The sequence below is a fragment of the Nomascus leucogenys genome, chromosome 21 (assembly GCF_006542625.1).
Source record: "Nomascus leucogenys isolate Asia chromosome 21, Asia_NLE_v1, whole genome shotgun sequence".
In the NCBI taxonomy this organism is placed as follows: Eukaryota; Metazoa; Chordata; class Mammalia; order Primates; family Hylobatidae; genus Nomascus; species Nomascus leucogenys.
Window position 1 is genome coordinate 1,127,790 of NC_044401.1, and position 27,970 is coordinate 1,155,759.

Consider the following 27,970-nt stretch of genomic DNA (forward strand, 5'->3'; position numbering starts at 1 on the left):
TTCTTAAAAGGACTCTTTCAAAACAGATGACTCATCAGTTTTAAAAAGCATTCCACCACTAGGTTAAACATACAAAGTACGTCCTTCTATGACTACAACTCAATCAGAAATTAAAGTTTGACTGCAGGGTAAAGGCATCGTTTCTCATACAAATAAATGACTGGCAAGAAAAAAACGACTTTCCTTTTTTAAGGAGGAAAGCAATTTAATGTCGTTGATTATACACGACCACTCAACTTTCTTATGTATAAGCTTTGTTAGAAAAAAAAAAAAGCTAAGCATTTTTTCTCATTTCTATTCATGACTTTTCAAAATCATAAAATGTAATTTCAGAAAAGATTGAGTTTGGGACAAGGATGAAAAATACGTTAATTAGAATTACTAAATTAATACCAGATCAGGATTTTCCCAAACTGTAGTTTTGACCTGCAGTACAAACTCTATGCTTTCTGAGTTTTTAAACTAACTCATTAATTTGAGCTATCTCAAATCATGCAACCGCCTCCATATCTCCCAAATTCACTCCTAGACACAACGTAGACCAAAAACCACGTATGTGCTTCTATAATTAAAACAGACAAAACGTCCTTACTTGACACACATTTCTGCCTAAAAAAAGAAAAAAATAATTCTGTGGGGCAAGTACTGCGGGTATTACCGATATTTTATGCACGGGGCAACTGAAATCAAACCCCTGCCCTAGAATATTTAACAGCGGAACCCCCAGTAAGGATCCAGGGGTTCTGATGTCTAGTCCAGCTGCGTTCACATTTCGAGGTCGGCTTTGTTAATCCTCGGACTTCAAATTCCTGCGGTTTTTTGTCATGGAGATAAATCACCACTAAATTCCTGTGTGCTCACAGAGTCCTGCAGACACGGGCCCCACTTTTAAACTGAAAAACAAGTGGGGGGCGGGAGGGGCACGTGACGCGCGAACCCTCAAGGCGAGATAACCGAACATCCTTGGGCTGTTTGCCGAGGCAGTCTTGGAGCCCTAGAATAGGTCACTAGGCTCCAGCGACTACAAGGCGCGGCCGCCGAAACCCGGTCCGGCTCAGATGACAATTTGGCAGCCTCTGGGTGTCTGCCTCAGCTCTGCGCAGCCCATGCTGCGCTCGTGCCACTCCGCGCCCCGCGCCTCGTGAGGCAGAGCCCGCCCCGGAGCGGCGCGCGCACCCCAGGGCCTCGTGTCGCGTGACTCGGTCGAGGCGCGCAGGGTTAGCGCCCGCCCGCGCCACTTCCGACTCAGCCCTCGGTTCAGGTTCCGGGGCACCGCAGACCTCCCGACCTGTGGACTGCGCGCGGCGCTCTGGGGAATCCAGCGCCACGCGCCGTGCGGTGGCCAGGATGGAGGAGGTCGGAGCGGCGGTGGTCACGGCTGGGGAGGCCGAACTGAACTGGTCCCGCCTCAGCGTGTCCACCGAGACGCTGGAGTCTGAGCTGCAGGCGCGGGGCGAGGAGCGGCGCGGCGCGCGGGAGGCGCTGCTGCGGCTGCTGCTGCCTCACAACCGTCTGGTGTCGCTGCCACGGGCGCTGGGCAGCGGCTTCCCGCACCTCCAGCTGCTGGACGTGAGCGGCAACGCGTTGACCGCGCTCGGGCCAGAGCTGCTCGCGCTGCGCGGCCTGCGCACGCTGCTGGCCAAGAACAACCGGCTCGGCGGGCCCAGTGCGCTGCCCAAGGGCCTGGCCCAGTCGCCGCTCTGCCGCAGCCTCCAGGTGCTCAACCTGAGCGGCAACTGTTTCCAGGAGGTGCCTGCCTCGCTCTTAGAGCTGCGCGCGCTGCAGACCCTGAGCCTGGGCGGCAACCAGCTGCAGAGCATCCCGGCTGAGATCGAGAACTTGCAGAGGTGAGCGGGTGTGTGCCAGAGGGTGGGGAGGCCTCGGGCGGTGTCCGGGAACCCTGGGGCGCCGGGCCTGGGCACCTCACGTTTGTCACGTAACTATTTCCAAGCTTTCTCTTTAACTGTGCGGTAGTGAGTTCTGCCCAACCATCTCAGCAAGTTGTAAGTATCTGGTATGATCGCATGTGTGACTGTTTGGTATGTTGTTTGGCTTATGCAGATTCTCGAGGCATTTTTTCTGTCTTCCTTATTGAATCTGGGGCGTGATCCGAACTGACTGGAAACTCAAAACAGATGTAAATCAGAGGTTGTCACTTCTTTGCTCAAAAGTCTTCCGTGGTTTTCCATCTCTATAGATCAAAGTACATGCCTTTGAGCATGGCATACAAGGTGCTCTGATCTAACCCTTGCTTTCCACTACATTTGCAGCTTCCTCTTCTCTGTGGCAGTACCAACTACCATTTGTGGAGTTCAGTGACCTATGCATTTTCCCACGTAGAGAAAGCAGCTTGGAGTTGCTGGTAGGCACTCAGTATGTGTTGAATGGATGCAGTGCCTCTGTACACGTGCTGTTTCCCTTGCTTAGAATGTTTCCTTCACCTGGCAGACGCCTATCATCCTTCAAAAGCTATCTCAAGTTATCATCTCTGTGATTCCTTTTTTACTACTCCCTGCACAACAATTTTTTTCTTTACTACTCCCTGCACAAAAAAGTACAGCCTATACTGTACTTTCTCTGTGCTTCATTCATCCTGCCGTTGCATTTACCTTATTGGATATAATTCCTTGTTTACAGGAATTATCTGCTTCACCTACTAGATTATGCAGTAAATATGTTAAATTTAACTTTAGGAGGAAGCAGAGAAACAGGATAATAAAAGTGCCCGGTGGGGGAGTGGGAAGTAGAGCCAAATGTATTGTACAAAACGAAAAAGAGGTATCTTCCATCTGTAAGATATTTTCACACTGTATTGTATTTTCAGAGATAACAGAACGTTAAAGGTAGAAGGGACCTCAGAGTTAAGTGTAGCAAAAGAATATTTGCCTGGGAAAAAAGACCTCTTGGTGCTCCAGCCTTAGGCAAGTCACTTGTATCCTAACTGTAGCTTTCTAATCTACAAAATGAAGCATTTGGGCAAGATGTCTCTTCATTTACTCTTCAATAGATATTTATTGAATACCTGCCCCGTGTCAGGCACTGTCCCAAGTATTGGGGATACAATGGTGAACATGATCCAGGAGACAGACATTAAACAACTAACTATGAACCTCATTATTTAATTACAGTGGTTATGAGTTCTATGAAGACCTACAGAATGCCTTGAGACAAAATGACAGAGGCACATAGGAAAGCCCAGAGGCAAGAAGGGTAACTACTAAAATTCTGAAAGAAGGACATTGTACTGGGAAGTGAACAAGAGGGAAAGTGGCATATATAAATTTGGGCAAGTCAGCCCATGCCAGGTCTTGAAGGCTATGATAAAGTTTGGATTTTATTCTAAGTGCACATGAGAGAGTTTTAAGCATGTGTCTTGTTGCTATGCAAGAATGGAGTGAGGAGAGGGTGAAGAGATAGAGATTTTGAGGGCTGGTTTGAAGGTCATCGTAGTAGGACAAGAGATGATGGTAGCTTATACCAGCTTGATACTAGGAGAAATGATAAGAAATGGAAGATTTGGAGAAAAGATTTAGAGGTAAAATTGACAGCCCTTGGTTCCTTCTAATTTTAATGTTACATAATTCCAGCCTTGGAATTTTCTTAATATACTAACAGGAACCCAAGGAAAGTATTATTTCCATCGTATGGGGAGAAAAGTAGGCAAAAATCTCATTTATTTAATACTTACAACGCAGTAGATCCTGTCATAGGTGCTAACTATGCTTTTTAATACTCACAGTGATCCCATGAGATTATGTGCTCCCACTTTTCAGAGGTAGAAACTGAAGCTCAGAGAAATTAAGTCACAAGATTACAAGGCTAGTAAGCATTGGAACTATATTTGACCTCTGTGGTCTGTGACTCCAAACCCTTGAATTCTGCACAGTGGCAGAGTACTAGAACCTGAATCTTTGTCGGGCGGTTGGAGGGTCATGGTTTTTTGTTTGTTTTTGTTTTTTGTTTTTTGTTTCTTTGAGACGGAGTTTCACTCTGTTGCCCAGGCTGGAGTGCAGTGGCATGATCTGGGCTCACTGCAATCTCCACTTCCTGGGTTCAAGTGATGCTCTTGCCTCAGCCTCCCAAGTATCTGCGACCACAGGAGCGTGCCATCACGCCAGCTAATTTTTGTATTTTTAGTAGAGACAGAGTTTCACCATGCTGGCCAGGCTGGTCTCAAACTTCTGACCTCAAGTGATCCACCCACCTCTGCCTCCCAAAGTGTTGGGATTACAGGCATGAGCCACTGCACCCAGCCTAGAACTTGACTTCTGTACTGTTGGATTTGTGATCAGGAGGATTTGTCAAAGTCATTCACATAGTTGACTGATCTTCTGACTCAATTTTCTGGGCTAATAACCGTGCTAGCTGTGTTTATGGTTCATTGTGCCTTTGACGCCAGTAATGTATGATATCTTTAACGTCACTGTTTTCATTTTTCAGTTGCGTGCTTCAGTTCTCTTTACTGCTAATAATCGGTAAAGGTTTAGGCTATGCTCCACATGTAAACTCTGATTGACTGTAGGTTAAAAGGGTTGTGTAGAAATATACTCTGAGCTAGAAAAAGCCTTGGCAATGACCCGATTCGTCCCCTTCTATTTACAGATGAGGAAACTGAGATTTATTATCAGTGCTTTGCTTGAGGCCAGTTAGTGACAAGTGAGAGTTATATGGTTCAGCCTTCAAACACTGCTAACTATTCACTACTAATAGGATGCATTAAAGTTTCAAAAATGTAGAGGTGGAGGTTTAGTCTCTTAAACTACCTGTCCGAGAACACCGTCTTCTCTAAGAAAATACGTGGATCCTCTAGACTTCTTTGGTTACCCTGATTTATATTGATACTATGTATGCCATGCTGCTTTTTAAACCAGATCTAGTATTTTAGCACATTAAGAAGATATGTGTCCTCTGTGAGAGCAATTATTAAAATAGTACAGACTATATAATCCATGAAAACTCCCCCACTCCTTCCACTCTTCATCATTTAAGGAAGGAATAACAAATGAATACTCATGGCTTAATTGGTATCATTGACCTCTCCAGATTTAGCAAGGTATCTATGTTTTCTATACCCTATTGATTCTTTCCCCGCGTGGCAAAATCTTTTTTTTTTTTTTTAACGTTTTCTGAAGGATCACTTTCAAAGTATAACAAATAAGTAGATGCTGAAAATCTTACTTATTTTTACGATTAACTTCATTCCCCTGGAGTAAATTAGGCTATCAATGTGAACTATGTGGTTGTGGATGTAGATACATCCCATCAAAATGTGGTTTTTCTTCAGCAAATAAATATAATTGTTTGGCTATAGTATATGGGCAGATTTGTTTTTGTTACATAATGCTGAAAAAGTAGGTATAATTCATATTCTGACTTATTTTTCTGAATCACACCTTTTATTCTTCTCAGTTAGCTTAGACATTAATTGAGGAAGAGCTTAATAGCTTATCACTCAATGGCCAATAGACTTTATTTAAGTAAACAAAAGCTTCAGGATTGTTTGGCAAATCCAGTATGCTAGATATTTGGAGAGTAGGTTTGAGCACAACTGAGTTTCATTGGTACTTTTCTACAATCTTTTCTTCTTAAGTAATGCCTTCCTTTTTCTGTTCATGATGCCTCTCACCATCTGTTTGATGTGGTTTTGAAAGATTGAGATAGGAGGGTGTGACAAAACAAAAGCTAAAAGTTAATGCTCTCGAATCTTTTGAAGTTAGTTTACAATAGGTTGATATCTTAGGAGATAGATGGCTCAACCAGATGATAGAATGCAGTAAAGTTAAATGAAAACGCTTTTCCACATTTAGAGTCACATACTGAGTTTGTCACTGGCTCTCAGCATCGTCCCTCTGACTTTTTTTATTGCCTTAATTTGGGGCAAGTATCAAGAGATGATGCATCTATTTGTGTGTCTACTTTTGAACATATAGGTACCTTAAAATCCTGTGTTGTGTGTCAGTATTTGAAAATCATTTAATACAAAGATGCTACTTCAAGAAAACTTTCTTTATCCACAGATGTTCTTATCTTTCTGTTTCTTTTCCTTTCTGTTTTCTACCTCTTTGTACATTCCTATCTTACTTTAATTCCATCTCCCTTTAACCAACCACATAAGATAGGATTAATGTATATTTTTATTTTTTTGTTTTTTGGGGTTTTTTTTTGGTTTTTGTTTGTTTGTTTGTTTGTTTGAGTCAGAGTCTCGCCCTGTCCACCAAGCTGGAGTGCAGCGGCACGATCTCAGCTCACTGCAGCCTCTGCCTCCCAGGTTCAGGTGATTCTCCTGCCTCAGCCTCCCAAGTAGCTGTGATTACAGGCACCTGCCACCACACCTGGCTAATTTTTTTTTTATTATTATTTTTAGTAGAGACGGGGTTTCTCCATGTTGGCCAGGCTGGTCTCGAACTCCTGACCTCAAGTGATCCGCCTGCCTCAGCTTCCAAAAGTGCTGGGATTAGAGATGTGAACCACTGTGCCCAGCTTAATGTATATTTTTATGATGTTTGGTGTCATTTTTATTTGATTGGAGAAGCAGAAAGCATTTTGTACTTTTACTTGTGCTAGCCTGTTTTTTCAGTGGGTCATTGGTACTTGATAGAGAAAAGGCATCCACTGCAGTATCCCTAAGGATTAGAAACATGATTCATTTTTCAAGAGACAATTTTAAGGTCAATATATTAATGCTAAACAGGAAAGGAATAATTTGTTCCATAAATATAGTGAGTACTTTTTTGTTTTCTGTATTCCTCAAATACTGAAAGAATAGAATTGTTCCAACCCTAATTAACAGAGTTGCAATGTTGATAACCACAAGAACTTAAATCCTACAGTTTTGCTACAAATTCAACAACAGTTTCCTTTCTTCTTAAAGAAAAGTGTATTTGGAAACAGTAGACTGTGTTATAGAAATTTAATTCCCACAAATCATCAAAAGGTGTCAAGTCCCTAGAAATTTGGAAATTATTTGAGTTAGAAGGTAAAAAATAAGCCTGAAACTGTAAATTTAATATAATGGTTATGTAATTTGATTAGTGTTATTCATCAATTGCAAAAGAGAATTTATGTAATTGCAAAATCATGGCCTTAGTTTTAGAACGTCAGATCCTTTTCTGCCAAAGTCAAGGTAACTACTAATGTTTGGCATCCTTTCCGTCTACCTTCCCTGTCCACTTCCAAAGCATTGAAAGAAGACATTGAGTAGCAAATGACCACCAGAGACTAGTTTTTCTTGGTTCCTGACTTTTAGTAAGTTCAGGCTACTATAACAAGACATAAACTGAGTGACATATAAACAACACAAATTTATGTGTCACAGTTCTGGAGGCTGGGAATTCCAAGATCAAGGTGCTGGCAGATTTGATGTCTGGTGACGGCTTTCTTCCTGATTCATAGACTGCAGTCTTCTCACTGTGGCCTCACACACATTGTTACGGGATCTCTGGGGTGTTGATTTTTCTGACCGGAAACCTCTGTGGCCATGGCACTTTTGCCCAAGTTCTTGTCCTGCATCCAGGAAGAATGAGGTACACAGACAAGTGAAGGGTAAAGAAGAAGAGTTTTATTTACTGTTAGAACAGCTCAGAGGAGTGAGTAGCTCCTCTCTGTAGGCAGGTCGTCCCTTCAAGTGTTCAGCTCTCAGCAGAGAGGAGGCCTTGGAGAGGGTGGCCCCTCTCCCCAAGCAAGTCATTCGGATGTCTCTGCAGGTCTCTGAAGCTCTTGGAGGTCTCTGAAGCTCTCAGCAGAGAGAGTAGTTCCTCTCTCCCGGCAGGTCATCTCCGCAGCTCTCAGCTTAGAGGGTACTCCTCTCTGCAGCTGGTCACCCCATCCCATCTTCTCTCTGTCCTCTTCCTCCTCTGCCCTGTTCTGGCTGAGCCCAGGGCTTTTATGGACCGCAGAGGGGAGGAAGTGCATGCTGATTGGTCCACGGGTGACCATGGGCGGGTGGGAAGAGGCACCAGAAGTCCCCACTCCCATCTGCCTGACTGGCAGCTTGGCCCCCAGCCTTCAGGCCCTCCCTGGCCCAAAGGTGGGGCCTTACTGGGGACCCACCCTCTTCTGCCTAGGAATCAATCTGCCTCCTGCTGCCATTCATGGTGCCCATGGCTCAGCCCAACTCCCACTCCAAGATGGGAGCAGGGGCTGGAGAGAGGCCAGGCAGCAGGAGAAGATAGCCTCGAGCCTGCAGGGATTGCGGGGGGATCCTTCCTGGGGCCGCCAAGGGTGCAGGCTGCAGAGATATCCAGCTCCTGCACCTGGGAGGACGGCTGCAGCTCCCAAGAGCATAGAGAGGCTCAGATCCACAGTTACAGTTTAGGTGGCTGTAGCCCCACCAAGGAGGGTGGGGCTTCTCCCTGCTCTGTAGAGCAGGAGGCCTGGGTCTGCAGCTGCAGGTTGGGCCACCACAGCTGCACCTGGGGAGCTCCGGTCCCAACACAGAAGGGGCAGGGCTCCCCCCAGCTCTCTGGAATGTGCAGCCCCAGCCGTGCCTCCCTGTTACATCAACATGACAGAGAGAGGAAGCAAGTTCCCTTGGGAATCTTAGAAGGACACTAATTCCATTAATGAGGGCTCCACCGTCTTGACCTTATCTAATCCTAATTACCACCCAGATACCCCACTTCTTAATACCCTAACATTAGGGAGTTAGGATTTCAACATGAATTTTGGGAGGGCACAGGCATTCAATCCATAACACTGAACTAAGCAAATAGAAAGGATAATATTTACACTTGCCCTCAGACTCACTCTTCCTTTTTTCACTTTCTTTTCTCCCTCTCTAGACTATATTGCAAGTTATTATTTAGCTATCAAATCCTTTGTAAAAAGGACTTCAAAGTTTGCTCAGTTTTTTTTCCCTGATAGTATTCTCATTGAAATAGTTCCTTTTCCAGGAAACTAGTAGTTTCTGTTATTTGGACTCCAAATATTCTATTCTGTTCTGTTCTGTTCTATTCTAGTCAAGTAGCTGTCATCATTGAAAAATGAGGATTTCTGAGTAACTGGGCAGTAACTTATGCCATACTTGGTAGAATTTTAAAAACCCTGCCTAGGAACTTTTTTCACCAATGCTTAGGCACTTGCAGTAGGAGAATTCAATCTTGTAACCAGTTGACTTTTGCTGCAAGATAATCTTTGAAAGAGAAAGAAAATAACATAAAATTAAAGTTATCTGCTTACTTTTGTAAACATTTTAAGTCTAAAGAGGGAAATGGAATTTTGAAAAGCTTTACACAATCAGAAATATGTTTTTTAAAAGTGTCATTAATATATATATATTTGTTTGTTTGTTTGAGAGACAGTCTCACTTTGTCACCCAGGCTGGAGTGCAGTGGTGCCACCTCGGCTCACTGCAACCTCTGCCTCCCAGGTTCAAGCGATTCTCCTGCCTCAGCCTCCTGAGTAGCTGGGATTACAGGTGCCTGCCACCTCGCCTGGCTAATTTTTGGGTTTTTTGTTTTTTTGTTTTTTGTTTTTTGTTTTGTTTGTTTTTGTTTTTTTTTTTTAGTAGAGACGGTATTTTACCAGTTAGCCAAGCTGGTCTCGAACTCCTGACCTCAAGTCATCTGCCTGCCTCAGCCTCCCAAAGTGCTGGGATTAGGTGTGAGCCACTGCACCTGGCCTCATGTATGTTTTAAAAAGACAAAATGTTAGATTAAAGTTGGCATTTTTAATAACCACACATCAAGGAAGGCTGAGATTATGAAAGACAGAAAAATTATACTTGAGAAAATATCTGTAATAAGGCAATCTGCAAAGAATTTTTAAGTACATTTCCTAATTTCAGAGAGGTAAAGGAAGGAACTTCATCAGTGAAGCAAGAATGGGGAGTTTTAAAACTGACAGTTATGAAAACCCCAATTGGAGTTTTTAGAAATGAAAAAATATAATTATGAACTAACTAACTGGACTAAAAGGTGGACGGAAGTCAGCTGAAGAATGAATCCATAAGCTGAAAGATTTTACTGAGTTATTTTCCTGGAATTCAGCTCAAAGAGATAAAGAAATAAAAAGTATGAAAGAAATATTAAGACATAGAGGATAGATCCTGAAGTTAAAACTGCTAAGAGCAGCCGGGCACTGTGGCTCACGCCTGTAATCCCAGCACTTTGGAAGGCCGAAGTGGGCGGATCATGAGGTCAGGAGTTTGAGACCAGCCTGGCCAACATGGTAAAACCTAGTGTCTACTAAAAATACAAAAATTAGCCGGGCGTGGTGGCAGGCACCTGTAATCCCAACTACTCGGGAGGCTGAGGCAGGAGAATTGCTTGAACCTGGGAGGTAGAGGTTGCAGTGAACCAAGATCGTGCCACTGTACTCCAGCCTAGGTGACAGAGCAAGACTCCATCCAAAAAATAAAAATAAAAAAATAAATTAAAAAATAAACTGTTAAGAGCAATTCTAGAAAGACAATGAAAGAAAGACAATGTGTGAAGTAATAGTGGCTGAAATTTCCCACAGTTAAAGAAAGGGAGCTCTCTAAACTGATATCTTAACATGTCATAGTAAAACTTTAGAACATTAAAGATGAATAAGAAAAAATCTTTACTCCTATTGAGGAAAGAAAAAAAAGATTACCTACAAAGGAACAATAGTAATATTGGCTGTAATAAGATAATGGAGCAGCATCTTCGTAGTGCCAAGGAAAAGTAACTGCCAATCTAAAATTTTATGCCCAGCTAAACTATTACTCAAGAGTGATGGAAAAAAATTAAAATGCCAGAAACAAAGGACTCAAAGATTAACAACCATGAGTTCTTGCTGAAAGAACTTCTGAAGGATGCACTCCAAGAAAAATGAACCTTAAATAACAAGCCTCCCAAAAAAATGATAAACAAAATTGGTAAAACATATTGATAAATCCGAATCAATTTATTGATTGGAAATAAATTGGTAGAAAATCAGGGTAGAACTAATTCTAGAAGATGATATGAAGAGGACAGAAGAGAGCATGTGTATGTGTTTGAGAGTGAGAGAGAGTACAAAGAAAATTGAAGGGGGTAACTCCTAGCAAAATAGAAACAGCATATACAGTTCAAAACAGTAGAAGTAGAGGGAAAAGAACAAAAAGAAACTTGAGAAGCACGATAAGAAGCAGAACTAAAGGGAAAAAGTATGTGGAGAGACACCATGATAATAGAAAACACAAGTCCGAACATATCAATCATCAAGTTATGCTCCATTTATGAAGAGTTACACTTAAAAATACACCAATAAGTTATAAGTAAAGGGATAGGAAATGATGTACCAGGCAAATCTGTCATTTCTCATCTGAAGTACTGAATTAGGCTCCAATCTGCTTTTCCTCCTTCTACTCCTGCCCCCAGTGCTCCCCTAACCACTTTTCCAGTTGTTTGCCACTCAATAGCCAAAGTGATCCTTCTAAAGAGTAAGTCAAGTTAAATGATTAGCCTTTGTTCAGAAGTGTTTTTTCGAAACGCTCTTACAGAGGCCCAAAGGGCATTCTGTGATGTGGCCTTCCCAGGCTACCTCTCTGATGTCTTTGATGACCACAGTCCCACCTCAGTCATTCTGATCTACTCATCTACTCAAACTGGCTGTGTTGCTGTTTCACAACACACCAATCACTTTTCCATTGGGGTTTGTACTCAGTCATTTCATTTAGATCTCTGTTCAGATGTCATCTCCTAAGAGAAACTTTTTCTGACCACCCTCTCTAGAGCATCACTTCCATCACTATCTGATTACTCCCCCTTTTTCTTTGTGACACTTAAAATTATCCGGCATAATAGACCTGTTACTGATTTATTGTCTATCTTCGCACTAAAATGTAAACTTATTCAGGTCAAGAACTTGAACTTACTTACATTCTATTCCCTAGAATGGTGCCTGGCACATTGTAGGTGTTCATATTTGTTAACTGGGCATTTTATATGATAGATAATATTATTCCATTTTTAAAAGGAAGAAACTGCAAGATTAAGTAACTGATCCAAATTTTTATACTGGTAAGTTGTAGAGCTAGGATTGAATGAAATAAATACCAACAAAAATAAAACTGGTAAGCAGTGTTGATAATCAGAGGACATAGATTTCAGGGCAAAATGTATTTAAAAGAACAAATAGAGGCCGGGCACCGTGGCTCACGCCCGTAATCCCAGCACTTTGGGAGGCTGAGGTGGGCTGATCACCTGAGGTCAGGAATTCGAGACCAGCTTGGCTAACATGGTGAAACTCTGTCTCTACTAAAAATACAAAAATTAGGCGTGGTGGCAGGGACCTGTAATCCCAGCTCCTCGGGAGGCTGAGGCAGGAGAATTGCTTGATCTAACTCGGGAGGCGGAGGTTGCAGTGAGTCGAGATCATGCCAGTGCACCCCAGCATGGGCGACAGAGTAAGAGTCTGTCTCAAAAAAAAAAAAAAAGAACAAATAGAAATGATTCATATGAATTAAGGCTCACTTCAGGAAGTTTTTAGCAGTCATGAGCTTGAATGTATGTGTAGTATAACTTCTGTATATTAATGAGAAAGAAAGCAAAGATTGACAGGACTCTGAAGGGAAGAAGGAAAATCATGTTTATAGTAGGAGACTAACCACCAGAGCAAGAAGGCAAAATAATAAAGAGAAAAAAATTTTGCTCAGTTAACGAGCTCAATCATAATAGCTACATGTTCTTTTTGTACATATAATGCATGAATGAAAATAGACGATGCTCAAGGCCACAAAGGAACAAAGTTACGCAGAATATATAATTTAACAACAGCAGAGTTCCCAACAAATTAATGAGATAAAGCTGCATAATTCATGAGAAAAATAGGTAAATGATATGAACAGGTAATTCTCTAAAGATATACAAATGTCTAAAACCATTAAAAAGATGCTAAACTTCAGTAATAGGGACCTACAGATTTGCAGATTAAAAACACAGAATGGTACCATTTTTTGTACCATCAAATAGTAAATAAATAAATACTGGTGGTAATACTAGGTGTTGGCAAAGTTGTAGGTTAAGGAGTGCTCTTAAATGCTGATTATGGATTTGTAAATAGCCATGGCTGCACAAGGTAACTTGGCTTTATCTGTTAAAATTACACCATATATTCTAAAATCTGCCACTTCACAGGCAATTCAAGGGAGGGAGACAGTATTTAGTGCATCTGGATGGGGTCAGGACTTCATAGTTTTAAAAATAGCTTAGGGAATTCTTACCGTAGAAGTTTGGGTAACACTTTAGTAGGCTGTTTTCTCCTACATTTAAAGGTGTTTTGAAAAAACAGTAGTTCTACTGAGTTAACAGATTTAACAGGAAGATAAAAGTAATACAATATTGGGAGAAAAAATCTGTATGCGTTTGTATACATTTTATTTATTTATTTATTTATTTATTTATTTATAGTATAATATATATAAATATATATATATAGTAAGAACTGATCCTGCTACCCCCTGCAAAAATCTTTTGAAGGAAGCCTTTCAACAGTAATCATCAAAGAGTGCTCTCTTTTTTTCTATTTTGGCCATGTCTAAAATGTTAACCTATTGTTGGAAAATAGTATAATTACCTGGAACTTTGATTTTATAGTAGTGGACAATTTACACAGCCTCTGAGAATGTATTTGCTATAATAAGAGCAAAGAAGAAATGTAGAGACTTCATAGTTTTACAGTCTATTCCAAAACAAGCTAGTGGTTTTCCCATTGCCTGTCAGTGCATCAATCAAATCCAAGCATACTAGCATAGAATTCAGGGTTCTTGTAATCTGGTCTCTCTACAACCTTAATCTTTGATTCCTCAAGATGAATTCTCTTCTATTAAAAGGTATGTTCATTGTGCCTTACAAGCCGTCTCCTCCAGCCTGAAGTGTACTCTTTCTTCTTATCTAAATGGGCTGAAGTCACAGCCCTTTGGGGAAGCCTGTTCCATTCAGAACTACTGTGGCCTTTTTAAAACTTTTTTTTTTTTTTTGAGACAGAGTCTTGCTCTGTCGCCCAGGCTGGAGTGCAGTGGTGTGATCTCGGCTCACTGCAAGCTCCGCCTCCCAAGTTCACGCCATTCTCCTGCCTCAGCCTCCTGAGTAGCTGGGCCTACAGGTGCCTGCCACCACGCCTGGCTAATTTTTTCTATTTTTAGTAGAGACGGGGTTTCACCATGTTAGCTAGGATGGTCTCCATCTCCTGACCTTGTGATCCGCCTGCCTCGGCCTCCCAAAGTGCTGGGATTGCAAGCGTGAGCCACTGCGCCCAGCCTTTAAAACTTTTATCTTCCTTTTCATTCAACTCCTAATACCATTTATGGTTTGTCCCTCTTATTTTGGTATTGTAGTGCCTATTTTTGGCCTTGTTTTGTGTTTCATTATAATGTTATCTAACATTGGTCTGTCTTGTCTGCTTAGCTATAGTATAAGTTTTCTGAAAATTGCATTGTTTCTCTAGAGACTGGATAGCACATAACAAAGCTTAAGTAAAACATTTGCTGAATGAATAGATGAAATGTGTTTTTTGTAGTATACACAACGGGGTATCTTTTTCGACTTCATTTGCTTTTTTGGTTTTGCCCGTTTATTTTTGCAGTTTAGAGTGTTTATATCTTGGAGGAAATTTCATTAAAGAAATCCCACCAGAATTAGGAAATCTGCCTTCTCTGAATTACTTGGTATTATGTGACAACAAAATCCAAAGTGTACCTCCTCAACTTTCACAGTGAGTAGTTCCAGGCATTTGTATATACACAGACATCTATGCTTAGTAATTATTGTCTTGTATTCACTCACATGTTTTATATGTAGAAAAGAATTAGATATTCTCAAAGTAAGTGATATGTTAATTATAGTTCTGAGGTTTGCTGTGAGCTGGGTTTTTAAAATTTCACTTTTAAATGCTCTGGTTTATTCCTCAAAATATTTGTTCAGTCTATTTTCTATAATCAAAGAATTGAGTATTAGCATGTATTTCCCTAGGTTTTATGGGACTTTTAGTGATTTTATATTTGATATGAAACATTTCTATCCTAATTAGGCTTTATAGTGTGAAGGATCTTAATTTATATTGCATTTGAAATCTTTCCTTTTTTTAGATATCTGAATGAAAAAGCATGCCCACTGCCCACCCCCCAAATCTTCAAATCTAGGTTTTATAGCAGTTAGCACATCAGAACACTAAGTATTCTAAATTTGCCAAGATTGCAAGGGCAAAAGTCCTTCATGACATTTACAAATCTGCACTTTGATCTAGTTTCAGCACCTTTTTATTTTTCTTCAATTGACCTTAATCTTAATTGCTCATTCTTAAGGGGAAATCAAGTTCTGTATACACACATATATTCAATGTTTTTGATAGTTACGTTGTTTACTGCCATTGATTTTATACTACATTTATTCTAGGTTACATTCCCTTCGTTCCCTAAGTCTTCACAATAACTTGCTGACATATCTGCCTCGAGAGATCCTCAACCTTATTCATTTGGAAGAGTTGAGTTTACGAGGAAATCCATTGGTTGTTCGTTTTGTTAGAGATTTAACCTATGATCCTCCAACTCTCCTGGAATTAGCTGCACGGACCATTAAGATCCGAAATATTTCCTACACTCCCTATGATCTTCCTGGGAATCTTCTTAGATACTTGGGTTCAGCCAGCAATTGCCCAAACCCAAAGTGTGGAGGTAAGTTAATTCAGTATGCATGTTTCCCACTCATTCAGCTATTTTTTAAATTAATTAAGTCTTCTTTCAGACACAAGCAGTCTCTGTTTCTGTTCCTTTATTTTTTCACTCATTTATGAGAAAGACATTTCACTCTGGATTTTTTTAAAAATTATTTTTCATAATATTTTAGGATTCATACATAAGGAACATACCCAGGAAGTCTCATCCTGTCTTGACATAAGATAATAAATCAAGATGGTAAAAAACACAAGGAAGTATAAACAGTTCTAATTGTTTAAAAACTTTCTAAAATGTTTGGACACCTTTTATTATTTATTTATTTATTTATTTATTTTTGAGACAGAGTTTCGCTTTGTCGCCCAGGCTGGAGTGCAGTGGTGCGATCTCGGCTCACGGCAAGCTCTGCCTCCCAGGTTCACGCCATTCTCCTGCCTCAGCCTCCCAAGTAGCTGGGACTACAGGCGCTCAGCACCACACCAGGCTAACTTTTTTGTATTTTTTTAGTAGAAACAGGGTTTCACCTTGTTAGCTAGGATGGTCTTGATCTCCTGACCTTGTGATCCACCTGCCTCGGCCTCCCAAAGTGCTGGGATTACAGGCGTGAGCCACTGTGCCCGGCCCACCTTTTATATTTATTTGAATGATATTTTCTTAGACTCACCATTCCCTGTATCAGATTTAATAGGGTATGATTCAAGATGTATGAGAATGGGCTGAATGTGTGCCAGTTACAGAATGTACCCAAAACTTTATGTTCTTTTAAGTCCGTGGTTCAAAATGTCCTGAGTTTAGAGCATTTGAACAGAATTATGCAAATGATTTAAGGCAGAGTCAGGTAAGTATCCCAAGGAATTCAGAATGCTTCTGGAAATCAAAGGAGGGGGAGAGTATGTTTAATTAGATCTGGAAACAATGAGCTAATGCTTGAGGTATGAATTAGATTTTGATAGGATAAAATTGAGGATAGGAAATTTTTCAGATGGAGAGTACAAAGTGGAGAGTATGGGGCAGACTGTTGGATGAGTAGTAATTTGCCCCAAATGTAAGGTTAAGGGAGTAATGAGAGTGAAAAGCTACATTGAGTCCAGATTGTGAAGAGCCTGAAGGGCCAGGGTGTGTGGGTGAGAATTAGTGACTGATAGTAGGTCATTTTTCACTTTGGCTCCCTCATAAAAGACTACTTTTAAAAAATCCAGTAGGTACTGAGGAAATGCTGCATAATGATGATCAAAACCAGGTGAGACTTTCTCTGGCAGTCTGATCTTGTCTTGAAGCTATTACAAGGTTAAAAGGGAGAAAATTATCAAATTCTTCAAAGATGGTTAAAAGATAAAACACTTTTGAGTTTAAAAAAGATAATGCTCTGGGTCATTTCTGGCCACCCACTCTTAGAAGTAGAGATTGCAGCACTGTGCCAAGTTCAGAGTGCTTACGCTTTTCTCTGATTCTCCATTCCTGAATTAACTTTCACAGTGACAGAGGAAAACGCACAGGGCAGCATTCACACCAGGCCCGCAGGCCTGAAAGTCTAAATCTCTTTGAATTCATGCTTTTCTGGAAATGGACCTCTACAGGAATTCTCTTTTCTCTCTTCAATATTTCCTTAATGACTTCTTTAGTATACCGATGTGCCGTTTATCTTAGGAACAAAAATGCTTTAAAAATTACCAGCTTAAGGCCGAGTGTGGTGGCTCATGCCTGTCTGTAATTCTATCACTTTGGGAGGCTGAGGCAGGAGGATCTCTTTTTTTTCTTCTTTTCTTTTTTTCTTTTTTTGAGACGGAGTCTTGCTGTATTGCCCAGGCTGGAGTGCAGTGGCGCAATCTCGGCTTACTGCAAGCTCCACCTCCAGGGTTCACGCCATTCGAGGCAAGAAGATCTCTTAAGCCCAGGAGTTTGAGACCAGCCTAGGCAACATAGCGAGACCCCGTCTCTACAAAAAATAAAAACATTAGTTGGGCATAGTGGCATGTGCCTGTAGTCCCAGCTACTCAGGAGGCTGAGGTAAGAGGATGGCTTAGGTCCAGGAGTTCAAGGGTCCCATGAGTTGTGATCATGTCATTGCATTCCAGCCTGGGTGACACAGTGAAACCCTGTCTCTTAAAAAAAAAAAAATATATCAGTTTAAAATTTGAGATAATCTATGAAATGAACCATTAGATATTTTGCCCCTCAAATTCGTTAGTTATTAAACTGTAACTTAAACAAAAGTACTTTTACATTCTCAGAGATATTTTTCTTTGTATAATCTGAAATCTTATAAATCACAAGATAGTATTATACTGCTTTAGTTCGTAGTAACTGCCCTGATGCTTTATTTTATTTCTTTCATCTGTTTTCAAGAAGCTAACACATTTTGGGGGATTTATTATTGGTCTATGACTGACCAACTTATTGAATGTATTTACTTTCCTAAATCATTGAGAGTAATATACCACAAATTTCCCCTTTTTTATACTTACTACAGGATCAAAAAAACTACATGGTTAGTTGAGATATCAGGAAAAAAATAGAAGTAGAATTCATTGTTTTTCCTTTGCTTGGACTTTAATCCTTTAATTTTGGTCCCTTATGTGATAAACACACAGTATTTGGTGCCAGAAGAAACTTAGGCACAGTATAGAGCTTGAGATTCCTCTCCAGAGAGGTGATTGGACCAAAATTCTAGATGTTCTGGTTATGCTGCAACCATTGCGACAGTCTTTGTCTGTTAGAGACTTGCAGTATCATTTTAAGGACCTGCTAGAATCCAGAGGCACAGCAACATCTGCTTTCCTCTCAGCTCTAGCTCTGTTTTTACTTAAGGGCCACAGTCGAGGAGCACTAACCTAGGAATCAAAAGGGCCAGATATTACTTTCAGTTTACCTGACGATGTGTAATTGTATGAGAATCAAGTGAGATCATCAGTGAAACAGATTTGAGGCCTGTAGATTTACAGTCTTTGGAAATGTAAAATGGCATTTATTTCTTTAAATTTTGCATTCCCAGTACATAAAAACAGGAGTGCCAAAAGTCATCCCCTTTCTGAAAATTTTTTGTGTACTAATTCTTTAAGATAATTATTAAAGGAGTTTTTATGTTGTTTTGTTTTAGTCTGTGACTGTAGGGTAGGGGGTGGCTTGGGTAATAGAGAAAGGGCACTTCAGGTATCCTAAAATCTCCATCAGCCATTGCCCCAAGTCTCCCAGAGAAAAGAAGCTAGGTACACAGCGTCCTTTCTGTGCCTGCTCCCTTTAAGATAAATTTCCTGGTTACCTCTTTGCACCCAGATTCTATCTTTAAGACCTTCCAGTAGGCTTATAGACAGCTATACAAGCAAGTACTACTTCTGTTTAAGATTCACAACAGAAGATGGTGTATGACATTTCTCCAGAACACTGGAGAAAGGGCTGAAAAAGAAATTGATTCCTTGCTTTGTAATGATTACTTTGTATTCCTTCTTCTCTTTAGGAGTCTACTTTGACTGCTGTGTCAGACAAATTAAATTTGTGGACTTCTGTGGGAAGTATCGCCTCCCACTGATGCATTACTTGTGTTCGCCAGAATGCTCTTCCCCTTGCAGTTCTGCCTCTCACAGCTCCACATCCCAGAGTGAGTCTGACTCAGAAGATGAAGCTAGTGTTGCTGCACGCAGAATGCAGAAAGTTCTTCTTGGTTGAACAGGAGTGCACAGTGGTGTGAAATACTCAAAAAACTGAGCAAAGATGGTTAGACAAGAAAATAGAACTTGAAGTTCACTAGAAAGCTTATCTTCATTTTAAGTGTTCATGAAAGAGTCTGGGATGATATAAAACATTTTGTGTTTCATCTACCCATTCAGCAGGAATGAGTCCAGTCCCATGTTTAGATTATTTTAACATAATTTGTGAATGATAGTTCCACATTTGGCTGATGGTTTGCAGTTTTCACTCAAGTTTTGCATGAATCACAAAGCAGAATGGTACCTTTTGAAGAGCAGTTCTGCAATAAGCCATGAGTAGTATAACTTTTGGCAGTTGAGATGGAGAAAGTGAGAAATTATGAAAGCTATAATTGCCAGAGTTGCCCTTGGGTTTAGGTAGAACACTATATACCATATATACTATATACCATATATACTGTATATACCATATATATATTATACACCATAAACAGGATTAACCCTCCCTTTTTTAATTGCCTGTATGTCTAGATTACAGAACTATTCAGAGAAGCTCACAGATGGTTACATGGGACGTAAACCTTTCTGACAAACTAACTGGTAAAGTAAGGCATATAATGTTTACATGAGATATTAAAACTTTTTCATTCTTTTCCTTTGTTCTATATGATTGCTATTAACCTTATGTAATCTAGCAATGACTGTTATAGTGCCTTAATCCAGCAAGGATATAAAAATGTATTCGAGAAATAATGCCAGAGCAACCTATAACCTGACATACCATGCAGAACATTTTAAAATATTCTTTAACAGAACTAGGTAAATAACTGCATATCTAATATCCGATCTCATCGCCCTCAACATTTTTTTGTTTAAATGTGCACTCATCCCTTATAAGCACATTACTTTTACACTTAATGGTAGGCCACAATGTTGATCAATCTGTTCATCATAAGACAGAGTAAGAATTTTTAACAGAAAATTCTAAAAGAGATAGAAGCTAGGAAAGCCTCTTTATATCTTGCATTAAATGGGTAGGGAAAAAATACGACTCTTGCCTATGTCACGTACTGTACCATCTTTCTCTACTTTTTAAAGAAAAACTAATACAACTAGAAAAACATCACAACAAGCCAAATAAAAACGAGGAAAAGGAGTCATTGTCCTTATACCTAATAGAACAGTTTCCAGAACTACTTTAACCATGGAAGCATTTTTGAAAATAAAGTATTAATAAAATAGAAAAAAATTATTAAATATATTGTATCCTTAATGTATAGCAGGAAAATAGTTTCACAAATTAATTGCTGTTAGAAATTACCAAATTTTTGTTAACTAGTTTAATGTGCAATACAAATTGAATAATAGTACAACTATAAGTTGATATAAAGTAAGTGCTTACTGGTAATCATTAAATAACTAATAACATGACTTGTTGGTAAATGTTAAACATATAGTAAGAAATGTTAAATATACAGGTCAGATAGGCATTAGAACATCAGGTGATACCTTTTCTGATTTCTGGCATTCATGGCACACCATTTCTTAAAAGCAGATTGTTGTATAATAACATATACATGTATTAGGGTTTTTTTCATATATATATTTTTTATTTGAGAAGAAACTAGCATAATTCAGGGTTTATGTGTTTATTTGTATATTAATTCATGAAACATGAGAGTTTCATGAACTGCAGATGTGAAACGCTGCTATAGAATGAATCCCTTCACCTTTACCTTGTTATAGTGTAGTAAGATTTTGTTTTCCTTTTGACTCAGAAATTTTCTATGTCTATAGAAGTAATCTAATGTGTTCCTACTGCCTAGAAGAGTAATACATGGGTGATTATATCATAAAATAGAGGTATAAAGTCTTTGCTTACTTCTCCATGTGAGCCACAGCAAGCTGCAGACTGTACAGTTATGAAAGGTAAAGATGACTTAGGCTGTGCCTAAGTGACAAACGTAAAATGTTTTGTAAATAAGTGACTTACCTAAGATACATAAGATATTTTCATAGAAAATAATGTATTCATAGTAAAATACTCAAATTGATAGGACCAATTTTTTCTGGCCTAAATGCTTACGCCTAATTCCTAATCAATTACCAGCTTGACTTAAGTAACTGCTTGAGTAGTCTTCTAAGAGTTAGTCTTTGTAGAATGGATAGGTATGTAAATATATAACCTTGCAGACGCTTTCCAGCTTCCTAGAAAGAAGGTCTACTGCTTCATCTTTTACAGATGTAAATAGATCCAACCAGAGACAGTTTCTGGCCTTCGCATATAAGAATATAGATGTATACCACAGTATTATTTCAACAAAATGTTATGGTTCTAGGTATAGTTGAAAAATCTATGATCAGTGTACAACTGTCTTTTGGTAATTTTAATGAAGTCTACATTTAGCTGTTGGTTTTATCTTTCTTAAATCTTTGACCTAACCTTTTGTAAGAGTGGCTAATAATTTCTAAGATTTTCCCTGTTTCTTTTTCCTACCTTTCCTTTTCTCGTAACTGATTGGAGAAATTAATCAGAAGTCAGATACAAGGTATTTGATAATCTAGAAACCAGATAATCAGCTCCCAAGTCATACAGCTAACTATGCATTTAAAATAACAGTCTGTTTCTTTAGTTCCTAAGTCATATATTTGTTTTTAATTAAGGTAAATGAACTTTAATTGGGGTTTTTAAAAGACAGAATTAGTGAAGTCTAATTTTTATAATGAAATAAGTTTTTGATATTGCTCTACTTGGACAATTTTAGTGACCAAAACTATGGATAAAACTGCTTAAGCATAACATTAATATATTTAGAATGGCATTCTTCAGTGCTAGTATTTGAAATTGGAATTAGTACATTGTGCATTCTTAGTAGTCTTTATCCCTAGAATCAATTCTCTCAGCATCACCAAACTGAGTTGGTGAAATAGTGCTAAGATTCTGGGCAATAGGAAGATTAGTGAATATGATACATTGATTCCAGGGTGCCAGGGATTGGCTGACATTAAGGACCAGCTGGCCAGGGTCCTCAGTATTCTAGTATTTGAGTAGTGGAGGTAAATCCAAAGGCGACTGGTTATATTTTACTTCTGAATGTGTGCTGAAGTGTCTCTTGTTCAAAAATTCTTGATATTTAGAGCTTCAAGTTACCACATTTAAAAGTAAAGACTTGGCACGGTGGCACACACCTATAATCAGCACTTTGGGAGGCCGAAGTGGGTGGATCATATGCAGTCAGGAATTTGAGACCAGCCTGGCCAACATGGTGAAACCTCATGTTTACTAAAAATACAAAAATTAGCCGGGCGTGGTGACGCACACCCATAGTCCCAGCTAACTCCGGAAGCTAAGACAGGAGAATCACTTGAACTTGGGAGACAGAGGTTGCAGTGATCTGAGATCACTCCGCAGCACTCCAGCCTGGGTGAGAGTGAGACTCTGTCTCACACAAACAAACAAACAACAACAACAAAAATTTGCATTGTAAATTGTACTTCAAATTTGAGCAGTTTTTATGTTTGTGTAGATTAAAGTAAAAAGCAATCCACAATAATGTTTTGTAATACTGCACACCAGTTTTACCAGATTTTGTAACTATCAGATTTAAAGAAAAAAAGAGAAGGAAGAGGCTGATTGCTGGAGTGTTAAAGAAATCTTTAGAAGCCACAGGGCTAGAAGAGAAGTCACCAAACACCTAGGGACAGTCTAGGCCAAGAAAGCCCTTTAAAGTAATAGTGAATTGTTTTAAAATTAAGTTATTGAGTGGCCTACTGACTACCATCCAAAAACCTTTCTCACCAAATTTGTTCAGTGTTTGCTATTGGGAGATTGTCCATATCCCTCCATAATTAAGGGCCAGCAAGTAATAGGATCTTCTTACAGCTAACCTTGCTCTTCCCGAAGGGAGAAAGTAATACATCATTAACCTGGAATTTGTGGTATAACAGGTAGCCTTGGTTAGTGTTTACCTTTTCACTATGTAAAAAAGAAAAAACACAAAGCAAATAGTGCAAATAAAATTTGATCTTTTAAAAGCATTTTAGCAGCAGCTATTTATGTAAAAAGTTAATTGTTATTATTCCTAAATTTTCATAAGACCCTTGGTAGACAAAACTATCAGTTATATTATGTATATATAAGGTGAGTTAAGCTGCATTTAGTTAGGAACATTTAATTTTTACCTAAATAATCCTTTTTTCATCCAAAAGTAGAGATTTTATTATGTCATTATGACTATTACTTTCGATTTAGTCCAAAATAGTGAACTTTTAAGTTGTGCCAGGTACTTAACAATAGTAAAAGCTATTGTATAGATTTTTATGCAATGTGACCTATAATGCATAGTTCCTTCTGTATTGAATGTCCCTGTTTCCATATCAAGTGCTATGCCCTGTATAACGTTAGTGAATTTAATAGTGTACAATTTTGGGCCAGGCGTGGTGGCTCACGCCTGTAATCCTGGCACTTTGGGAGGCAGAGGCAGGCAGATCACCTGAGGTCAGGAGTTCGAGATCAGCCTGGCCAACATGGCAAGATCACGTCTCTACTAAAAAATACAAAAATTAGCCGGGCGTGGTGGCACATGCCTGTAGTCCCAGCTACTCAGGAGGCTGAGGCAGGAGAATCGCTTGAACCCAGGAGGTGGAGGTTGCAGTGAGCCGAGATTGCACCACTGCACTCCAGCCTGGGAGACAGAGCAAGACTCTATCTCAAAAATAAAAATAAAAAATTGCGTACAATTTTGTATTTTCATAGTCGTATCTTTTTAAAGGTATCACTGATTTCAGTTGTGGTCAGGAAGTATATGCCTTAAATCCTCTACTCTAGACCCAAAGTTTGGAGAGCTATATTATTTAATAAGTTGTTTGTGACAGCCTTGTTACCTTTTTCATTTGATTTGAGAGAGAAAGACTGTGATCCTGACAGATTCCTTCTCATAAAATGGCCTAATGTGTATCAGTCTAGGACTTCTGGGGATGGAACCTCTAATATGCATTCTGTCCCAGGATGTCAAAGCCATAAGAATCAGGGTCCCCTGAAATAAAATCACTGAAAAGATATGTTTTGTTATATATTATTTTAAAAATTTATCTGGTGCCACCAAAGAACGACAGCAGTTTCTAACCAACTTCATATTTATAGCATCTTATGAAGATATTGTAAGGCTTAGCATATTTTGCCACTGGTTTTCTTTGTAATATAGGTTGAAAGTGAGACATGTTTGAATACTTTTGTATGTAAATATCTCCCATTCTTTTCTATCTCTTCTTGGTCTATAATTACTAAGAACTGATATTTAAAAAACAGTTCACTAATGAACTCTGCATATTATTGAACACTCATAGGGCAATATTGATTTGGGTGCTACTAGACGTTTACCTAACATTAGTCTTTCTCAATAGTTGTTGTAAAGGATAGTATTCAATCCAGTAAATATTAAAGTGTATTAGTTTAATGAAGGTTATTTATATACTGTCCTACCACAAAGCTATGGTGGAAAGAACGTCTGCATTCACCAGAATGTACTTGTTCCTTTGGCTGTGTATAAATTGGATAAGACTTTTTTATTGTAAGTTCCAGCTGTTGGAAGATACGGGGATAAGATTGACATTGCTGTTGCAGTATTGCAAAAACATGACTAAATTGGTTAATTATGTCTACCGCTTATGTTTAAGAGAATCCTTTCACTAACTTAAATTGTTAACATTGTTGTGATATTGAGAAAGAATATTAACCTAAACAGTCACTTTACAACAATCATGTAAAGATATGTGTGCCTGCAGTTGAGGTTTTTTGCATTTCTGAGCCTGCTTTGTATTCATGAGAAACAAAAACATAATGGGAGAAAAGTTTTAAATAACCAGCAGTGTAAGTTTTTGTAAAGTTTGGGATGTCAAAGTATTAACGTAGGATACTGAAAACATACTTTTACTTTGGTCAAATTACTTTTTATCATCTGATTTCTTAATTTTCTGTATTTGAAATCTTGCAAATTAGGAATATCTACATCTATTAGATAAATAGATAACTAAAACTTAATGGTAGAAATAAGTGTAATTCCGCAACATGATTCAACAATTTTTATTTTTAGGATAAGTTATCGTTCGTTATATTAATATCAAATTTATATATTGCCTTGTAATGCTAAATGCTCTTAAAAGAATATATGGGCTACTTCAATTCTACCACCTTCTTCCCCCTCCCCCAGGACATACAAAAGTTCTTACATTAACCAGTCCTCTGTGTGAATTTTGCCATATCAAACATTGTGCCTTATTTTAATAAAACTGTTTTGTTGGAATCCAGTTCTATATTAAAGTCTCTATAATGTTGATATTTGCCTGATTACTTGTTACATCATTGAATACATACATTAAGTATGTACTAACATTGATTCTCTGTTCTAGATGCAATGGATAAAAGATAAATTAGACTGTCTACTAGTCTTCTGCTTGCACAGTCTCAATACACTTACGGATGCATGCTCTAATAAGAAGTTGGTGAGATCATCTTGCTTGACTAAGGCCAGTTCTTGCATTTAGTACAGAATGACATAGTCTTAACCCAGAGTAATATAGTTCTAACTGAGCACATTGACATAGCACTGCATATCAGTATTTTATAGTGCCATTATTTTGGTGACATTAGAACACCTGACATTTTCCTAGATTCCAAGATATGGAAAAATATTGTGGTTCTAAGTTGGGGTAAACAGAGTGGATAGGAAGGACATGTACTTTGCAAAACAGCTAATGTTTCCAATGTGCTAAGATGGAAGAAACTCAGCACTTCCCTGGTTAATATATAGGACGGTGATATGGTTTGGCTGTGTTGCCACCCAAATCTCATCTTGAATAATCCCCCCGTGTTGTGGGAGGGACCCAGTGTGAGGTAATTGAATCATGGGGTGGGTTTTCCCATGCTATTCTTGTGGTAGTGAATAAGTCTCATGAGATCTGATGGTTGTAAAAAGGGCAGTTCTCCTGCACAAGCTTGCTGCCACTTAAGACGTGCCTTTCCTCATTTGCCTTCCACCAGGATTGTGAGGCCTCCCCAGCCATGTAGAACTGTGAGTCCATTAAACCTTTTTCTTTATAAATTACCCAGTGTCGGGTATTTCTTCATAGCAGTATGAAAATGGACTAATACACATGACTTCTTGGCAAAGACAGGCCCAAGAAATTTGAGGGAGAAGAGAAAACACATAGAGTGTAATTCTGATCCCTTTCCTTTTTTTTGAGATGGAGTTTCGCTCTTGTTGCCCAGGCTGGAGTGCAATGGTGCGATCTTGGCTCACTGCAACCTCCGCCTCCCAGGTTCAAGTGATTCTCCTGCCTCAGCTTCCCAAGTAGCTGGGACTACAGGCGCATGCCACCATGCCCAGCTAATTTTTTTATTTTTAGTAGAAACGGGGTTTCACCACATTGGCCAGGATGGTCTCGATTCCTGACCTTGTCATCTGCCCGCCTCTGCTTCCCAAAGTGCTGGGATTACAGGCGTGAGCCACTATGCCCGGCTTCCTTTCTTAAAGGTAAAACTGTTCTCTAACCCACCCAGTCTCTGTAGAATTAGTGCCACAAGAACATTTTATTCTTAAATGACTTGTCTAATTCTTTGCAGATACCAAATATAAAGCCAGAACATTTCTGGGGATATGTACGATGGGCATGTTGCATCCATCACACCAGTCACTTCCAGCTTCATTAACAATCTGTCAGCATCCCATAGAATATTAGAGCTAGAAGAAACTTTAGAAATCTGAAATTGACTCACTTGTTTGAAAAATGAAAAAAATTCAAATCCATAGAAACTTTTCCTAGAATCCATATGGCTGAATCTTGAATCCAGGCTTTCAGATTCCCACTTCAAGACTTGTTTCTGGCCAGGTGCAGCGGCTCACGCCTGTAATCCCACCACTTTGGGAGGCCAAGGTGAGTAGATCACGAAGTCAGGATTTCGAGACCAGCCTGGCCAATATGGTGAAACCCTTGCTGTACTAAAACTACAAAAAAATTAGCTGGGCATGGTGGCGGGTGCCCATAATCCCAGCTACTCAGGAGGCTGAGGCAGGAGAATTGCTTTAACCCAGGGGGCAGAGGTTGCAGTGAGCTCGTATCAAGCCACTGCACTCCAGCCTGGATGACAGAGTGAGACTCCATTTCAAAAAAAAAAAAAAAAAGACTTGATTCTGCTATAGGATGCTGCTTCGTTTAATATGCTATAACAGGAAATCAGTAACAGTATTGGTATTCCACAATAACAGGCCTACTAGTATTGAAGTGATGTGATCTGCACTATATCTCAATGTATTCAGAATTTTAGATCTGGTGACGACTTTAAACAGCTGGGTACCTCTTTAAAGCACATTCAAGAGGCTACCTTATTTAATCGTCATGACACTGGTGAGGTAGATTTGGTGAAGTACGTTCATGTGGTTTATCAAAGCCTTCCCCCTTCCTTCCGCCATTTAAAATCAACTAAGAAATTGACAAATAGGGAAAAAAAAATACCAGCTGTATCAAATCAGAATTGAGTTTCTTATATTCTTTCCCTTAATTAAATTGAATGTAACCAACCAAAATCACAGGCTTCCCCTGCGAGGACTGAGTCTACCCCTAGATAGTATTCTACACTACTGACCAGAACATACCACTTCGGGCAGACAGATCCAAAACAGCACAGGTCAATTCTTAACCCCCTTAGTGCTGC

General features: G+C 39.3%; 1 protein-coding gene across 1 annotated transcript; it reads left to right on the top strand.

Moving 5' to 3' along the window:
- The first annotated feature begins 1,229 nt into the window (after nucleotides 1-1,229).
- Nucleotides 1,230-25,595, top strand: LRRC58 (leucine rich repeat containing 58). Its single transcript, XM_012501055.2, has 4 exons — nucleotides 1,230-1,847; nucleotides 14,530-14,658; nucleotides 15,339-15,616; nucleotides 19,071-25,595. The coding sequence occupies exons 1-4, from the start codon at nucleotides 1,348-1,350 to the stop codon at nucleotides 19,277-19,279; spliced, it is 1,116 nt and encodes a 371-aa protein (XP_012356509.1). The 5' UTR covers nucleotides 1,230-1,347; the 3' UTR covers nucleotides 19,280-25,595.
- Nucleotides 25,596-27,970: the final 2,375 nt, after the last annotated feature.